The sequence below is a fragment of the Lactuca saligna genome, chromosome 2 (assembly GCF_052625555.1).
Source record: "Lactuca saligna cultivar CGN05327 chromosome 2, ASM5262555v1, whole genome shotgun sequence".
Lineage (NCBI taxonomy): Eukaryota > Viridiplantae > Streptophyta > Magnoliopsida > Asterales > Asteraceae > Lactuca > Lactuca saligna.
The window spans coordinates 17,147,616-17,166,254 of record NC_136418.1 but is presented as its reverse complement, the minus strand read 5'-3'; the positions used below and the strand labels follow the sequence as shown (position 1 = coordinate 17,166,254).

Genomic DNA, 18,639 nt, shown 5'->3' with positions numbered 1-18,639 from the left:
GTCGGCCAGCCAAGTAAGCCTTATTTCTTATGTTAAATGTTTATGTTAAATTGTTGACTATGAATTGGATTCTACTAGTCTTAAAATGCTAGATTACACACTTATTTAATGTTAACATGTGAGAGAGATGTAAAATTAACGACTAGAGCGAGCTGGAAATTTTGAAACTAGACGCGATTGCGAAATTGGAACTTGTGTGGAAGATAGCAGAAGGGCCCCTACTATTTGAAACATCGGTGCCGGTTTCGGGTCGGGGCAAGGTTGAGAAATTTTCGGCAAGATGAGTGTTTCGTCTTCCTAGAAATATCTAGGCTGAATTATTTCTAAATATTTTCCTCCTTCTACGGATACAGATGGCTCCGCCTGCTCGCCTTAATCAGCTCCAAATGGAGCAAGTTAGGAATATTGTCGCTGAGGAATTCAATAATGCTTTCAATGAACTAATCCTGGGCATGACCAATGACATTATCAACCAGGTCAAAGCTCTTCTGGATGAGCGCCTCGCAGCTATTCCCGGGGGAGCGTTATCGGCTCCGCCCGTTCGGGATTCGGCATACTACTTCGAGAAGTTCAGCAAGTGTAGCCCTCCTCTTTGGAATGGTGAATCCGACCCAGTTGCTGCTAAGAATTGGGTGTCAGATGTTGAGGGCGCCTTCATCACTGTTGGATGTCCGGACCAGTACAAAGTTGTGATCGCCATGAATCAGCTGCGAAAAAGGGGAAAGACATGGTGGAACACCATCACCGCTCTATTAAACGAGGAAGAAGTGAGGGCCATGTCTTGGGCTAAATTTGTGGAGAGGTTCGAGGCACAATATGTGCCCAAGGTGGAGCAGCAGCGGATGCAGCAAGAGTTCATGGCCTTACAGCAAACTACCGAGTCTGTTAGCGACCTGAACGCCAAGTTCTTGGAGATGCTATCTTTTTGTCCCTCATTTGCTGGGAACGAGGCCTGGTTGGTCAACCAATACACTACCATTCTACGTACCGAGATTCGGGAATTCGTTAGCATGCAGGAGTTCCCGACTTTATCCGCGATCATGGATGCAGCGAGGAGGAGGGAAATCGAGTTGCAGACCCAGACCAAGAGGAAGGCCAATGACACCTCCTCCAAGACATCCGGAGATGCCCAGAAAAAGCAAAAGCAGGGTGGTAAGTCAAGGTATGAGTACAGGCCGTCTTCAGGTCAGGGCGAGAAAAATCCGTTGATATGCTACAACTGTAAAAAGCCAGGGCGTCATTGGAAGAATTGTAGGGCTCCCCCTGCGAGTGCAGTTCCTCAGATTACTTCTGCTGCTCCCGTCTGCTATCACTGCAACGAGACGGGACACAAGAAGCCCGAATGCCCGAAGTTGAAGGCTGGTAAAGGAAGCGGGGGTACAAATCCTGCAATTGCATCGTCTTCTAAGGGACCCACTATGGTGACACGAGGTCGTGCTCACCAGATGACTGTGGATGAGCCGGTGATTACCGCGACAGTGGTAGGTAAATTTCTTTTTTTTTTTCTTTTCTCTCCTGCCATTATTTAATAAATGGTAGGTAGAATTGTTTACATGATCGTATGTGGTAAATCAGACACTTATTTGCAAGATTCCGAGCCTACTGTTGTTATGTTTGATAGCGGTGCTACGCATTCTTTTGTATCTCGCACGTTTATTAATCGTCTGGGGTGTAGTATCGGAAAATTGGCTCTCCCAATGGTTGTCGAAGTTGCCGACAACCGCACTATTTATGTCACCGATGTCTATCGGGGTTGCACTCTCGAGTTTTATTGAGTTTAATTCCCTATCGATCTTATCCCTATTGCGCTGCGAGAGCTCTGTGTTATCGTAGGCATGGATTGGCTTGATGCGTTTGATGCGGAAATCCACTGTCGTAAGAAGCAAGTTCGTGTTCGAAACCCTAGAGGTGGACAACTTATTATTCAGGGGGACATTCCCCGCCTGGCTATGGCTTCTTGCTCTTCTGCTATAGCACTAGACGACGTTCCTATCGTTTCCGACTTCAGCGATGTCTTTCCAGAGGAACTCCCTGGCTTGCCACCTGTTCGGCAAGTGGAGTTTCGCATTGATTTGGTGCCAGGTGCGACTCCGGTAGCAAAATCTCCTTATCGCTTGGCACCACCTGATATGAAAGAGCTCCAAGATCAACTTCAAGAACTAAGTGATAAAGGGTTTATACAGCCAAGCTGCTCACCTTGGGGTGCTCCTATTCTCTTTGTGAAGAAGAAAGATGGATCCCAGCGAATGTGTATTGATTATAGGGAGCTAAGCAAGCGCACGATAAAGAATAGGTACCCGTTGCCACGTATTGACGATCTTTTCGATCAGCTTCAGGCTGCATCTTGGTTTTCCAAGATTGATTTACATTCCAGTTACCATCAGATGTGTGTTCGTGAAGAAGACATTGAGAAAACAGCATTCCGTACTCGATATGGGCACTTTGAATTCGTGGTGATGCCTTTTGGGCTCACCAATATACCCGCAGCGTTCATGGATCTCATGAACCGGGTGTGTAGCCTGATGCTTGACCGTTCGGTCATAGTGTTCATAGATGATATCTTAGTCTATTCTAAGAGCAAAGAGGAGCATCAGCAACACCTTCGGGAGATTCTGGAAACTCTGGCAAGAGAAAGGCTTTATGCTAAATACTCAAAATTTGAATTTTGGTTGGAAGAAGTTCAGTTCTTGGGGCATGTGGTAAACAAACACGGTATCAAGGTCGATCATGCCAAGGTTGATGCGGTTAAACAATATTCCGAAAACACCTTCTGAAATTAGCAGTTTCTTTGGTTTAGCCGGTTATTACCGGAGGTTCATTGAAAATTTCTCTAAAATCGCCTTACCACTCACCCGATTGACCAAGAAATCAATGAATTTCGTTTGGGGCCCGGAGCAGCAACTGGCGTTTGATGAGTTAAGGAAACGATTGTGTGAAGCTCTGATTTTGGCCTTACCTAATGGGGTTGAGGATATGGTGGTTTACTGTGATGCATCGCTTCAAGGTCTTGGTGTCGTGTTAATGCAACGAGATAGGGTGATAGCCTATGCCTCCCGACAGCTGAAACCCCACGAACGAAACTACCCCACTCATGATTTGGAGCTTGGGGCTGTTGTTTTCGCTCTTAAGATTTGGAGACACTATCTCTATGGAGTGAAGTTTATCATATACACTGACCATAAGAGTCTAAAATATTTGTTCGAGCAGCGAGATTTGAATATGAGGCAGATCCGATGGTTGGATGTGGTAAAAGATTATGATTGTGAAATTCACTACCACCCCGGTAAAGCTAATGTGGTAGCTGATGCTCTCAGTCGTAAACAATCTGCCGAACCGATTCGAGCTAAGTGTCTCCGGATCACGATGGTGTCGTCTTTGTTAGCTCTAATCCGGGACGCCCAAAAGACGGCAATACTGGAGGAAAAAATCAGGCGTGAGAAGATTGGGAAAGAGTTGCCTAAGATGGAACGATACGGGCGGGGTTTGCTGACTCGCTACGGTAGGGTTTGGGTTCCATATACCGGGGGAAATCGGAAAACCCTAATGGATGAGTCTCATAAGTCAAAATTTTCTATCCATCTTGATGCTACTAAAATGTATCGGGACCTTCATGAGGCTTACTGGTGGCATGGAATGAAGAATGATGTGGCTCGATTTGTGAATGTATGACATGTCGGAAGGTCAAGGCGGAACACCAGAAACCGCATGGGAAGTTGCAACCATTGGAGATTCCTGAATGGAAATGGGAGCATCTAACCATGGACTTCATTACAAAACTTCCTAGAACTGCCCGAGGATCAGATACGATATGGGTGATTATTGATCGTTTGACTAAGAGTGCTCACTTTCTGGCTATAAAGGAGAGCTCATCCGCGGAGAAATTAGCCGAGATCTTTGTTCGGGAGATTGTCTCATTACATGGGGTGCCCGTTTCTATCGTCTCCGATCGAGACACCCGATTTACCTCTCGGTTCTGGAGGAAGTTTCAAGAAGAATTGGGCACACGATTACATTTTAGTACCGCCTTCCATCCATAGACAGACGGGCAGAGTGAGCGGACGATTCAGACCTTGGAGGACATGCTTAGGGCGTGTGCGATTGATTTTGGGGGTAGTTGGGATGACCATCTACATCTAGCTGAGTTTTCTTATAACAACATCTATCACTCGAGCATTAAAATGCCTCCGTATGAAGCCTTGTACGGGAGGAAGTGCAGGACACCCGTTTGTTGGGGCGAGGTTGGGCAGAGGGTAATTGGGAGTACCGATATCGTGCTACAGACTACGGAGAAAATCCAAGTGATTCGGGATCATTTGGTCACAGCGAGCAGTCGTCAGAAAAGTTATGCTGACAAAAGATGCTCCAATCTTGAGTTCCAGGTGGGAGATTATGTGTTGCTTAAAGTCTCCCCCTGGAAAGGTGTGATTCGATTTCGGAAGCGGGGAAAGCTCGGACCCCGATTCATTGAACCCTACAAGGTCATAGCTCGTGTGGGGTAGGTGGCTTACCGTTTAGAGCTTCCTGACAAGCTTAGTCTAATTCATAATACGTTCCACGTGTCTCAGTTACGACAATGCGTTGTTTATGAGACCGCTGTGATACCACTGGAGGACATACAAATTGACGAGCGTCTCAATTATGTTGAGAAACCAATCGCTATTTTAGAACGAAAGACGAAAGCTCTCCGCAAGAAGACTATAAACCTGGTTAAGGTGCAGTGGCAACATAGGAAGGGTTCGGAATGGACTTGGGAACCGGAATGCGAGATGCAGGCTCATTATCCGGATCTGTTTCTAGGTGTTGACTTCGAGGACGAAGTCCGTTCTTAGTGGGGGAGAGTTGTAACGCCCCGGGTTTTCTCGGTACGTTTGGTTATTTTAATTTAATTATCCTTGTAACCTTGGGTTAATTTATTTAACCATTGTCTGATTTCTTATGTTATTGGACTCTTTTGATCATCTTGTAAACTCCTTTTATTGAAGTCCATGGGCTATGGGCCTATTTGCAAAGTCCATCTAGTTAATAGTACTTAATGTGTAAATTGAATCATTTGGAACACACACAAGGAAAACACTCTAAACCCTCCCTCTCTCTCAAAAATCGTCCCTCTCTCTCTCTTTGGGATCAAGAGCAGCCAAGGGGCTGTTTGGAGCTTAATTCTTGTTCATTTCCAGCCTTGATTCGTATTGGTATGAACCTCCTTATCCTTTCTTACAACTTGATTCATAACCTTGTTCTAGTTTTATGATTTCATCTTCACCTCTTCTCCTTCTTATTTGATTTGTAATTATATGTTATACATCATCTCAAGATCCTATCTTCACCCCATATATGGTGGATGATGGATCTAGGGGATTACATGTGGCAAAAGATCATGGAAACCCTAAAAGGAGAATGATGATTTTATGTGCTTATGTTTATTTTCATGTTGATTATTATTACATCGTGTGGCTAAATGAAATCCTAATGATCCCTAACCTTTTTTAGTACCACCATTATCATGGGGACTGAATTGGGATGATGAACACATCTTAAAATGTGTTTCAAAAGGAGAAGGATGGATAAGCCAAAAAGGAATCACGGGTGGCTACGATTCTGTTTTCCATCAGATCTGTAGTCATTTTGTAAAAACCATATCTGGAGCTCTAGAACTCAAACGGACCCCAAACCAGTTCCAAAAGTTCACAAATTGAGTTGGCTAACTTTCTTAAGAAGGCCAACCTCACTGATAACGGCTTTATCTATGTGAAAGAATGGCATCTTTGCTGTTAGCTCTGATCCGGGTCTGTTCTGATATGTCATTTTGTTTTCATCATTTCTAAGGCTTGGAAAAGGATCCAGAGTGATTCCAAGTTTCTATATGTTCCTTTTAATATAAGTTTAAGATCTGGAGAATATGGGGTGTTATTTACAATTATAAATTTGTTAGAATGGATCCACACTCCAGGTCAGTGGACAGTCACCAGCTTTTGCTAGTGCTGTGATTGTCCACAATGTGAATTTTATATCTGGAGTTTGAGAGAAGCTTTTCATTCAATTCCAACTCTGAGACTTTCACTTGTATCTCCTTTACTTCTCTTAATTTTCTTTTGGACGAATTCTACTCACAAGTTGGGTAGAATTGGCCAACATCACTTGACCGTATTGTTGGAGACAGAAGTGATACACCATTTTGTAAAATTCATATTTAATTCATCTTTTGGAGTTAGAATGAGTTCTTTATAGTTGTTGAATCCAGAGCAATCATAGTTTCCTATAAAATTTAGTTAAAGCGATGTTTCTGTTTTAGATTTTGGAGTAAATCCGTTTTGAACAGCAGGTCTGTTTCAAAGACCTTGCTGTGATTACTCTTTTCTCAACTCATAGCTTCATTACTTCTCCTTTCTAACCTTCAGTCCTTCTTAGGTGAGGTTTTGAAGTTTGCTCAAGCTTGGTAGCATTATTTGATTGTTAGCCATCCTTAATACTCACTCAAGGTGAGTTCTCTCACACCGTTGTATTGATGATTGTGTTGGCTAGTTAGCTCGTGTGTGATTATTTGAATTTATTATAAAAGCATGCTATATAAGTATTGTTTTAATTCGTACATGTGCACTGTATGTAACTAATTACGGATATGCGGACACCACCAAAGGATACGGATTTACCGATGCGGTGGGTAGGTAAGATCACCAACGTAATACTCTTCGTGAGGTGCGGTTATTAGGGCCAAATGATACGGGATCTTCCCGGTGCGGTTCAAACCTACAAGTCCTTCTCGTAATATAGACATTGATTCGTTCTTTGCCTTTATCATTATAATTGGAAAATGGATTAGGGCTAGTAAATATGAATGTTAGTACAATGTCTGTGTTTGAATTCACTAAGCTCCGTGCTTACGTTTTTCCCTTATAACTTTTCAGGTGTTAAGATTAAAGAGGCTAAGGCTTGACATGGAGCATCGGGACATCGCTACTAGTTATTTTGTTGGGACCTTATTATTATTATTACTTCCGCACTTATTTTATATGATTATTAAGTTGATGGATTATGTTATGACTATTTCAGTTGTTTTAATTTAATTTAAGATGGGTTTTAAAAGTTTAAAATTTTTGCAAAAAAAAATAATTGGGTGTCACATACATCGAGTCTGCAGTGTGATTGGTCCGCCTGCACCGGGCCTTTAATCCACCTGGTCCACTCTCTGAGTCTACAGTGTGACTGGTCCGCCCGCACTAGGCCTTCAGTCGGCCTGGTCCACTCTCCGAGCCTCGGCACGTCTGGTCCGCCCTCTTGTGGCCTACAGCCTATCCGGACCGCTCGCTGGGCCTTCGGGACAACCGGTCCGCCTTGGGTATCTTGGCCTACAGCACAAAGCAGGACCAGCCTCAACCCAACCCCAGTCCAACAACCATGTGCACATAAACATATAATCATATAACAATCCACAGTCAACAAGCCGATCTAGCAGATCACATAACATATCATCATCCTAACCAGGATACCGACCTAACCGGTCACTAGCATAGCATCATCCTACATACCAGGATGCCGACATTAACCAGGTCTCTAACATATACCATCCTAGCTACCAGGATGCAACATATCAAAGCAATAACATAACAACAAATACCCCGATCTCAATCCGATAAAGGGTCGGCCTTGGTGCCTTAGACCCTGTTGATATAGTGACGATAACTCACCTTGCCACTGCCGAAACTCTGAACTGAGGAAGCATATTCTCCAATCACCGACTCACCGAAACTCCCGAACTAGCCAACATAGCAAAATAATCATTAGGCTAAGCACAATACCCTTCCAAGGGTAAATTGACCAATTTACCCTTAACTCAATCCGGCCCAAAATCCAGCAGCCCAATAACAGCCCATTCCCTAAGGCCCAAAATGAAAACCCAACAGAGGGAGTATGCTGGGCGTACAACGCTGATTTGGAATTGGGGATCGGGGCACTGACCCGTTACGCGGGGCGTACTCCTCTGTTAAGCGGGGCGTAACCTCGCTGCTCAACAAGTCGACATAACTTCTTAATGGCTTAAGCTCTTAAGCCCAAACTTCAGATCCTTAGGCCAAATATGCCTAAGATTCATAAAGTCTCAAACTTTATCACTTGGGACGTCCATAAAGCTCTTAATCCAAGGTCTTAATCCATTAAGACCTACTTATCTCACACATGGAAGAACCACAACCCTTGGGACCTCATTTTTCTCACTCAAGACCTCTCCAAAGGTCTGAAAGGACAGATAATCTCGACCAACTCAAAACATGCATCAAGATGAGGACTTTTGGGACAAGAATGATGTCAAAACTTCACAACACTTAGATCTATGCAATATAAATGGCAAGCAAGAAGCTTTATACCTCAGATAGGCTCCAAAGGATGATATCTTTCCAGATCTATAAGCTCCGGCCACTCAACTCCTTCCTTGACAACTTCCTCTTTCTTCTTCTAGCCTCTCTTTTGCCAAAACAAGCTTTCCAAGGCCAAACACACCCAACAATGGAGGTGGAATGGCTATCTAGGGTTTCTGAAGTTAAGAGAGTGCTTATGGAGGCTAGGGTAAGAACCAACATGTTCCTTTTATAGTGGCTGACCCTAAAATTAGGGTTTTAGGACTCTGAGAGTACGTTGGGCATACCTCTAGTACGCTGGGCGTACTCAACCTCGCACCCGCGTCCATTCATACACTTACGGTGGGCGTAACCCAGCCTACGTTGGGCGTACTCGGCGTGTCCCAATTTTCATATTTGACCCTCTTTTTCCACTTTTCCCACAAAAGGACCAAAATACCCTTCCTCCTAAATCCCAGGGACTCATAAATAAGTACTTCTATGTACGGGGCGTTACACAAATTAATTCTTGATCAATACTATTTAAATCATATGATTTCATATGAATATATTATAACTTATAATATATTAATAAATCATATGTAACCTCTTCTCAAAAGTCCATCCTATTAAGTCCTTAATATAACACCCAAATGAAATAGTCTAGGTTAACTATTGTAACTCTTTTTGAAGTAATAAAGATGAATTATTTTAGTATTATGTGAATTATGTGTATTTTTGTGCTTATTTCTTATTTATAAATGTATAATAAATGAAGGATACAAATAAGCATCAAAATTAAAGTGTAAAATAAACCCGATATCTTTACATAAAGTTTTAGTGGTCAAAACAAGGATTCCGGGGATATAAAAAATGCGGAAATCCGAGTTATGACGAAGAAATTATGACCTTTCGAAGTTTTACAACTAAACCGGCACGACACAATGCGGCGTAAATAGTGAATTTACGATAGTAGACATTTTGGCCTTAGTGATCTAAACAAAATTCATAGTATACATTAAACTGGGAGTATGCATAAAAAGAATGCCCAAATCTGACTTCGTATGAGGAAGTTATGATTTTTCTAAGATTGGGCATAGTAGTGCACAATCCGGAATTCGAATTTTAGATCGAGCGGTTTTTGGTCAGTGCGACCTAAATGAGAATTGAAGATCTCATTAATAGGAACTCAACGACAAAAATACAGATGAAAACGGAGTCCGTATGTAGAAGTTATGAATTTTATGCGGTCATTTAACAGTATAATCTCCTCATACTGTTAAATTTAAAATCGGTCGAGAATTAGCCAACATAGTTAAAAGAAAAGTTGTAGATCTTGTTTTTACCTATGCGTGGATATAAATAACGATGAAAACGGACGTCGTATGTGAAAAATACGGATGAAGCTTAATCTATACTTTTGCAGCACGACGAATTCGATACGTTTTTGTAAATCCGAGATAGAATGAGAATTAGCCAATGGGGTCTAAATGAAAGTTGTAGTACTCGTAAATACCAACGTGTAGATATAAATAACGTCTAAACTAGATCTCATATGCGAAAGATATGGACGAAGCTTAGTCTCTACTCTTCGAGCGTGATAAATATGATATAATTTTTGTAAATCTGAGATAGAATGAGAATTAGCCGACGGGGTGTAAATGAAAGTTGTATTAATCGTAAATACCAACACATGGATATAAAGAACATAGAAAACGGAGCTCATACGCGGAAGATACGGATGAAACTTAGAGACTACTCTACGATAAAACTCCTATTAATAAGAGATGAACTCTTTATAATTTCTTTACACCATAAGCCTTTGTTTTGTCTCTCCAACTTATCTCTAGCCTTCCTAAACCCCTCCCAAGTCTAGGGAACCTCCCTAGCACGAGAAGGAAGCCCCAGAGCGCCCCACGGCTCCGAGAAGAAGACTTTCGGCTAGGAAAAGCTGTTCTAGCGAAGCTCGGTTTTTAATAAAAACCAACTGTAAGTGAGCTACACCTACACTATTTCTAATATAGATTTTATTTAAATATAGTATTGTTATTAGTACCTTATAATAAGTATTTGGGCTATTATTATGAGTTATATTTTTTCGTGTATTGTTATTAGTACCTTATAATAAGCTCGGTGTTTCGTGTATGGCACGTGTCTGTACATAGTGGTTGAGAAATATTTTTTCGTGCTTATATAATAGTAATAATAGTTAGACTATTAATTAGTCTCGGTGGATATTAGACTAAAGTCTAGTGGTAATGTTACTAGGTTTTGTCCAAGAAAAATTGTTTTGAGTAAACGAAGTGTTGTCCGAGTACCAAGTCACTACCTTACCAGGTGAGTGCATAGTTACTTTCATCTTACACATAGATATGAAGTATTTAATATAAACTGCATGCTAAGAGTGAATATTGTCTGAAAATTTGTTGTCTATGCTGATGAAAGATTTTTATACGTGTTTTAAATCATTTAAACTGTATATGTATTTTATATCTACAAAAATGTTGGGTAAAACATGGGTAGACGTAATAGACGATGTGTGATAAAATAACGAGAGGCCTCGATATTGTTGTTGTTGAATCTAGCATCTAGCGGAGTACGGATGACGACCACGGACTCTTCTAGACAGTCCGGTGGAAAGCTTGCTGGCTCGCAACCTGTAGGTGTTTGTGAACGATGTGTTCACCGGTGTACTCTGTAACGCCCGTAGATCCGAGCTAGTCAATTTAGAGGAAATAAGTGTCGAAAATGACTTTTCGGCAAAATATTATTTATAATAACTAGTTTTAACCTAGTTGTAGAATATGTCTCAAGGTTTCCGTACATATAAAGAATGCCGAAATCTGAGTTATAACGAAGAAGTTATGACCCGTCGAAGTTTTACGGCAAAACCGGCACGACACGGGGAAGCGTAAATAGAAAATTTACGATGAAGCGAATTTTATCCTTAGCAATCTAAAAGAAAGTTGTAGTATATGTTAAACCAAGAACATATAAAAAAAAAGAACGCCCAAATCTGACTTCGTATGAGGAAGTTATGATTTTTCTAAGATTCGGCTTAGCAGTGCACGACCCGAAACTCGAATTTTAGTTCAAGCGTTTTTTGGCTTACGCGACCTAAATGAGAGTTGAAGATCTCATTAATAGGAACTCAACGGTAAAAATATAGACGAAAACGGAGTCCGTATGAAGAAGTTACGAATCCTTCGCGGTCATTTAACATTCTAAATGCCTCCTACTGTTAAATTTGAGATCGGTCGAGAATTAGCCGACGGAGTCTAAATGAAAGTTGTAGATCTTGATTTTACCTACGCGTTGAAAAAAAAGAATGTCGAAAACGGATCTTGTATGCAAGAGGTATGATTTTTCTAAGTTGGAAGGCTGATACGCGATATTGGGTGACGTGGCGCGATCACAGCCATTGCTTTCTCTTCAAGGAAAGCCATCAGATGATGACACGTGGCACCAACTCGGCGAGTAGGTCCTCCTACTTGGCGAGTTCGTCAGGATTTCACCCTATAAATAGAAGTGTCGGGTTTCTCTCATTTCTCACACCTTTCCCCACTTCTTTCTCTCTCTACACTCTCTCTCTCTAGCCTACCTTAAGCCCCCTAAAGCCTAGGTAAACACCCTAGCACCCGAAAGAAGCCCAAGGATCCCGAAGCCCCGAGAAAAGAGCCTTTCGGCTCGGAAACGCTGCTCCAGCGAAGCCCGGTTTTCTAGAAAACCCGCTGTAAGTGAGCTATGCCTACCCTATCTTTAGTATAGCTTATGTTTTAATATAGTTATGTTATTAGGACCTTATAATAAGTATTTGGGCTATTATTATGAGTTATATTGAGCGTTATTTAATGCTTATATAATAATAATAATAATAATAATAATAATAATAATAGCTAGACTATTAATTATTCACGGTTAACATCAGACTAAACCCTAGTCATAATGATACTAGGTTTTGTCGAGGAAATTGTTTTAAGAGTAACGAAGTGTTGTCCGAGTGACGACTCACCACCTAATCAGGTGAGTGCATAGTTACTTTCAGCTTACACATAGATACGAAGTATTTTATATAAATTAGAATATGACACATCGATCCATAGTAGTAATAAAAGAACTTATCTCAAGTTCGTATCTAGTGAGGATCGAGATTGTGACTTGAAGGTCATAATTTGGAGTCTAGCCTGAGGTAGAGAGCAGGTGCACGATCGAGTACTACTTACAGTCAATGAGTCTAAGAGATAGACTTGAAGAAATATAGAAGTTATATTTATTACCTAGGATGAAGAGATGACATACGGAGTCATTATACGAGCCCTATTTCGTTGATGATTCAGGGACGTAATCATCCTAAGAGGGAGATAATTGTAACGCCCGTAGATCCAGGCTAGTCAATTTAGAGGAAATAAGTGTCGAAAATGAATTTTCAACAAAATATTATTTATAATAAATAGTCTTAACCAAGTTGTATAATATGTCTCAAGGTTTCCGTACATATAAAGAACGCCGAAATCCGAGTTATAACGAAGAAGTTATGACCCGTCGAACTTTTACGACAAAACCGGCACGACACGGGGAAGCGTAAATAGCAAATTTACGATGAAGCGAATTTTAGCCTTAGAAATCTAAAAGAAAGTTGTAGTATATGTTAAACCAAGAACATATAAAAAAAAAGAACGCCCAAATCTGACTTCGTATGAGGAAGTTATGATTTTTCTAAGATTCGGCTTAGCAGTGCACGACCCGAAACTCGAATTTTAGTTCAAGTGTTTTTTTGGCTTATGCGACCTAACTGAGAGTTGAAGATCTCATTAATAGGAACTCAACGGTAAAAATATAGACAAAAGCGGAGTCCATATGAAGAAGTTACGAATCCTTCGCGGTCATTTAACAGGCTAAATGCCTCCTACTGTTAAATTTGAGATCGGTCGAGAATTAGTCGACAGAGTCTAAATGAAAGTTGTAGATCTTGATTTTACCTACGCGTTGAAAAAAAAAAGAATGTCGAAAACGGAGCTTGTATGCAAGAGTTAAGATTTTTCTAAGTTTGAAGGATGATACGCGATATTTGGTGACATGGCGCGATCACACCCATTGCTTTCTCTCCAAGGAAAGCCATCAGATGATGACACATGGCACCAACTCGGCGAGTAGGTCCTCCTACTCGGCGAGTTCGTTAGGATTTCACCCTATAAATAGAAGTGTCGGGTTTCTCTCATTTCTCACACCTTTCCCCACTTCTTTCTCTCTCTACACTCTCTCTCTCTCTCTAGCCTACCTTAAGCCCCCTAAAGCCTAGGTAAACCCCCTAGCACCCGAAGGAAGCCCAAGGCTCCCGAAGCCCCGAGAAAAGAGCCTTTCGGCTCGGAAACGCTGCTCCAGCGAAGCCCGGTTTTCGAGAAAACCCGCTCTAAGTGAGCTATGCCTACCCTATCTTTAGTATAGCTTATGTTTTAATATAGTAATGTTATTAGGACCTTATAATAAGTATTTTGGCTATTATTATGAGTTATATTGAGCGTTATTTAATTGTTATATAATAATAATAATAATAATAATGGCTAGACTATTAATTAGTCGCGGTTAACATTAGACTAAACCCTAGTCATATTGATACTAGGTTTTGTCGAGGAAATTGTTTTAAGAGTAACGAAGTGCTGTCTAGGTAAACCCCCTAGCACCCGAAGGAAGCCCAAGGCTCCCGAAGCCCCGAGAAAAGAGCCTTTCGGCTCGGAAACGCTGCTCCATCGAAGCCCGGTTTTCGAGAAAACCCGCTCTAAGTGAGCTATGCCTACCCTATCTTTAGTATAGCTTATGTTTTAATATAGTAATGTTATTAGGACCTTATAATAAGTATTTTGGCTATTATTATGAGTTATATTGAGCGTTATTTAATTGTTATATAATAATAATAATGGCTAGACTATTAATTAGTCGCGGTTAACATTAGACTAAACTCTAGTCATATTGATACTAGGTTTTGTCGAGGAAATTGTTTTAAGAGTAACGAAGTACTGTCCGAGTGCCGACTTACCACCTAATCAGGTGAGTGCATAGTTACTTTCAGCTTACACATAGATATGAAGTATTTTATATAAATTATGTGCTATGTGTGTATAATGTCTGAATACTTTCAGCTTACACATAGATATGAAGTATTTTATATAAATTATGTGCTATGTGTGTATATGTCTTTTATATCTACAAAATGTGTTGGGTAAAACATGGGTAGATAAAATAGTTAATGTGTGAAGAAATAAAATGATAAGAGATAGGTGATGATAGGAAGGTGATGATAATTAGGTGAGGATAGATAAGTGATGATGAACCGGTGATGTAGGATGAAAGATACTATAACCTTGTCCGACAATTTGGAGATGTAGTCGTCTATCAGAGTATAAATGGAGACCACGGACTAATATAGACAACCCCGTGAAAACACCAGCAGCTCATAACCTGTAGGTGATGAAATACGAGTTCAGGTGATGTTGTAACTACGTATTCATGTGATGATACTCTAACCCTTACTATGAATCATGAGTTCAGGCGATGTTGTAACTACGTATTCATGCGATGATACCCTAACCCTTGTTGGGCACGTATTGAGGGAGTAATCCCTGAATCAATATTGTCTATGCGATGTAGGCGATGATCCTTAGGGAGAGTCCTTAGGAACAAACATATAAGGAAATGCGATGTAAGGAGATGAGAGGTAAATATGATGTAGGAGACGACCCTTAGGATAAATCCTTAGGGATGGTACTTAGGAAAAAAGAAGATAATGGGGATAGGTAATTGGGTTAAATGTTTGATGATTAAACATAATAATTATATTATTTTTGGTTGAAAACCCTATGTACTCACCAGGTTTGCCAACCTGACCCACTCCAGCTTATTTATATCATAGGTGTCGATATGAAGTGACATTACACTGAGAGATTAAAGAGATGTAGATCACTAGTGTAAATAAATGTCAGTTCTGTTTATGCTTATGTTCCTGTATTGACAATGACATCCCAAACGTTTTAAAATGAATAAAATACGTTTCTTCGAAAATGTTTTGATAACATATTTATCATATTTTCTGGGAACAAATTCCGCAAAATTTTTATGAAAAGAAGTACTCTGATTTTTATAAAGCATAAACAACATCGATCTTTTCTGGCCGTGAAAATGGGGATGTCACAGTTGGTATCAGAGCATTAGTTTAAGCAAACTAGGAATTTGTAGGAAATTTCTAGACATAAACTTAGAATGCTAAGCGATGATTGTGATGTGTGAGCACTAGCTTATTTTAGGAATTATGCCTAAAATGCTTTTATGTGCTAAATGCTTTATGCCTTATATGCTGTTATTTATTTGGATCGATGGTCTGTTGCCTAACGGATCTGGAAACCTTATGTGTTTAGGATTCTAAACGTAAGACTACGATATTAGAACTAGCATGTAAACGTTTCAGAGTGATGAGGATGATTTAAACGTCTATCCAAAATAAAGATGTAGATTCACCTTTTTCGATGTATAGATCAAGATGGCAAGGACCCGTAGCGGAAACGCCAATGCCAATGAGAATAGGAATCAACCCCCGGTGATTCAGCAAATACATGTCGTAGTAAAAATGTACCCGAGCCAATCACCACGGCTGGAGTTCAAGCCATGATTCGGGCTATGCTAGCTGAACAAAGGGAAGAAATGAGACAGATGCTCCACGAAAATAGGGATGAATGTACCTTACATGCTGAGCCGACCAAGCCAATTCCCGAGCAATCTGAGGAAGGGAACTACAGCCGCCAAGTGAGTCAAGTAGGGACTCAAGGTGAACGAAGGGATGGCCCGGAGAGGAGAAACCACAAGGATGGGCGAATGTACAAAAATTTATTAAGTACAAGACCACCAAGTCTCTCCGGGAGCCCGAAGCCTGTGGAAATTATAGACTGGATCTCCGAGATGGAGATGGTGTTTGAGAGTTGCGACTATAGCAACAAGCAGAAAACCGTCTTTGCGGTCAGACAACTAAAGACCGGAGTCTTGAGCTGATGGAAGTTATTGGCAGATACGATGCCCAAGGGAGAAGCAAGAAAGATGTCTTGGGAAGATTTCCAGAAGCAACTAAAAATGCAGTACTGCTCTGAGCAGGATCTACTAGAGATCAACAACGAGTTTCAGAACCTAAAGAAAAGAAAATGAGTGTCACCGAGTACGCTGCAAGTTTTACGAAGAAGATGAAGCTTGTTCCTTACCTAGTTCCAACGGAACTTTCCAAGGTCAACAGGTTTGCGAATGGATTACCAGCGGACTTTGTTCCAATGGTCAAACAAGCAACCACTTTGAAAGCTGCCATATGGGCAGCTAAGAATGTTGAGACCCAAATAAGGGAAAAGGGTCTGGAGAAAGCTGAAGTTGGTGAAAAGAGGAAGTTTGAAGGATCCTCAAGACGTGATAATAAGGGAAAGTTCACGAAATCTAACCTTGACGACCGAAGGAATGGAGCTAAGTGGTGTGAGAAGTGTAAGAAGAAGCACTTCGGAAGATGCGATGGAGAAGTGACGTGTTATAAGTGTGGTAGGACCGGCCACTATTCCAAAGATTGCACATTCGACAGCAAGAAGTGCTACGAATGTGGAAGTAATGGGCATATTTCAAAGGACTGTCCAAAGAAAAACGAAGCAACAAGACCAAATGCACCGCCAAAACCAAGGGCATTCCACATGATCCTCGACGAAGCAGAAAACCATGTGAGGAATAAAGGATGAGGACTTCATATCCGAAGATCAAGTTATGCAGTAGCCATAGTATCGTATGATGTAGCCTATTAGAGGCATAGTCTAGTGCGAACTTTAACACCTATGTAATAATTTCGAGAAATAATAAAGCCCTCGTTTTGTTATCTGATGTGTTAAACTGTTATGTGATTTTCCTGTATGTTGACTTTGAAAACTGGGAGATAATACTTGGGACGAGTATGAGTAGGTGTGAATGGTAGTAGAGGCCTATACTACCGGAAGCACAGGACTCACACTTAGATCAGGGAAAGTCACAAGGTTACCAAGAAGCTAGTAATTGATTTCGTTTTATTCAAGTATGTCGTTACCATTGTTTCGGTAATGACTAAGGAAATTGTTGTTATCCCGACCCTAGTGGTCATATCACATTGAGTCCGACTACGATGAGTAGTTTACGTGGTTTAGAGAACCAAGTTTGATGTAGCGTCCGACTAAACCAAACGATTGAAATCAAAGTGATCAATAGAAGCATCACACTCGTTGTTAAAGAAGTTGGTAGCTAGAAATGCTACATGTTAAAATGTGATTATATCACATCAGACCATGAAGGAAGGCATATTCCATTCCGGAATTTGACTCTAAGAGACCTAAGTCTAAGCATTACAACATACGATGATAGGTCATTAGAATATGACACATCGATCCATAGTAGTAATAAAAGAACTTATCTCAAGTTCTTATCTAGTGAGGATCGATATTGTGACTTGAAGGTCATAATTTGGAGTCTAGCCTGAGGTAGAGAGCAGGTGCACGATCGAGTACTACTTACAGTCAATGAGTCTAAGAGATAGACTTGAAGAAATATAGAAGTTATAATTATTACCTAGGATGAAGAGATGACGTATGGAGTCATTATACGAGCCCTGTTTCGTTGATGATTCAGGGACGTAATCATCCTAAGAGGGAGATAATTGTAACGCCCGTAGATTCAGGCTAGTCAATTTAGAGGAAATAAGTGTCGAAAATGAATTTTCAACAAAATATTATTTATAATAAATAGTCTTAACCAAGTTGTATAATATGTCTCAAGGTTTCCGTACATATACAGAACGCCGAAATCCGAGTTATAACGAAGAAGTTATGACCCGTCGAAGTTTTACGACAAAACCGGCACGACACGAAGAAGCGTAAATAGCAAATTTACGATGAAGCGACTTTTAGCCTTAGAAATCTAAAAGAAAGTTGTAGTATATGTTAAACCAAGAACATACAAAAAAAGAACGCCCAAATCTGACTTCGTATGAGGAAGTTATGATTTTTCTAAGATTCGGCTTAGCAGTGCACGACCCGAAACTCGAATTTTAGTTCAACTGTTTTTTTGGCTTACGCGACCTAACTGAGAGTTGAAGATCTCATTAATAGGAACTCAATGGTAAAAATATAGACAAAAGCGGAGTCCATATGAAGAAGTTACGAATCCTTCGCGGTCATTTAACAGGCTAAATGCCTCCTACTGTTAAATTTGAGATCGGTCGATAATTAGTCGACAGAGTCTAAATGATGGCGCAACTTCCTCCCATTTGGCGTAA

The 18,639-nt window shown here is 40.7% G+C and overlaps 1 protein-coding gene across 1 annotated transcript; it reads left to right on the top strand.

The window, feature by feature from the left end:
- Positions 1 to 353: 353 nt before the first annotated feature.
- LOC145029561 (uncharacterized) lies at positions 354 to 1,775 on the top strand. Its single transcript, XM_078978065.1, has 2 exons — positions 354 to 1,485; positions 1,540 to 1,775. Exons 1-2 carry the CDS (start codon positions 354 to 356, stop codon positions 1,773 to 1,775), a joined length of 1,368 nt encoding a protein of 455 aa, XP_078834191.1.
- The last annotated feature ends 16,864 nt before the right edge of the window (positions 1,776 to 18,639 follow it).

What these genes read in the sequence shown, in the direction of transcription:
- LOC145029561 (XM_078978065.1), top strand. Translation starts at nt 354, where the DNA reads ATGGCTCCGCCTGCTCGCCTTAATCAGCTCCAAATGGAGCAAGTTAGG. An exon ending in GATTACCGCGACAGTGGTAG is followed by an intron (nt 1,486 to 1,539) that starts GTAAATTTCTTT and finishes AATAAATGGTAG; the next exon opens with GTAGAATTGTTTACATGATC.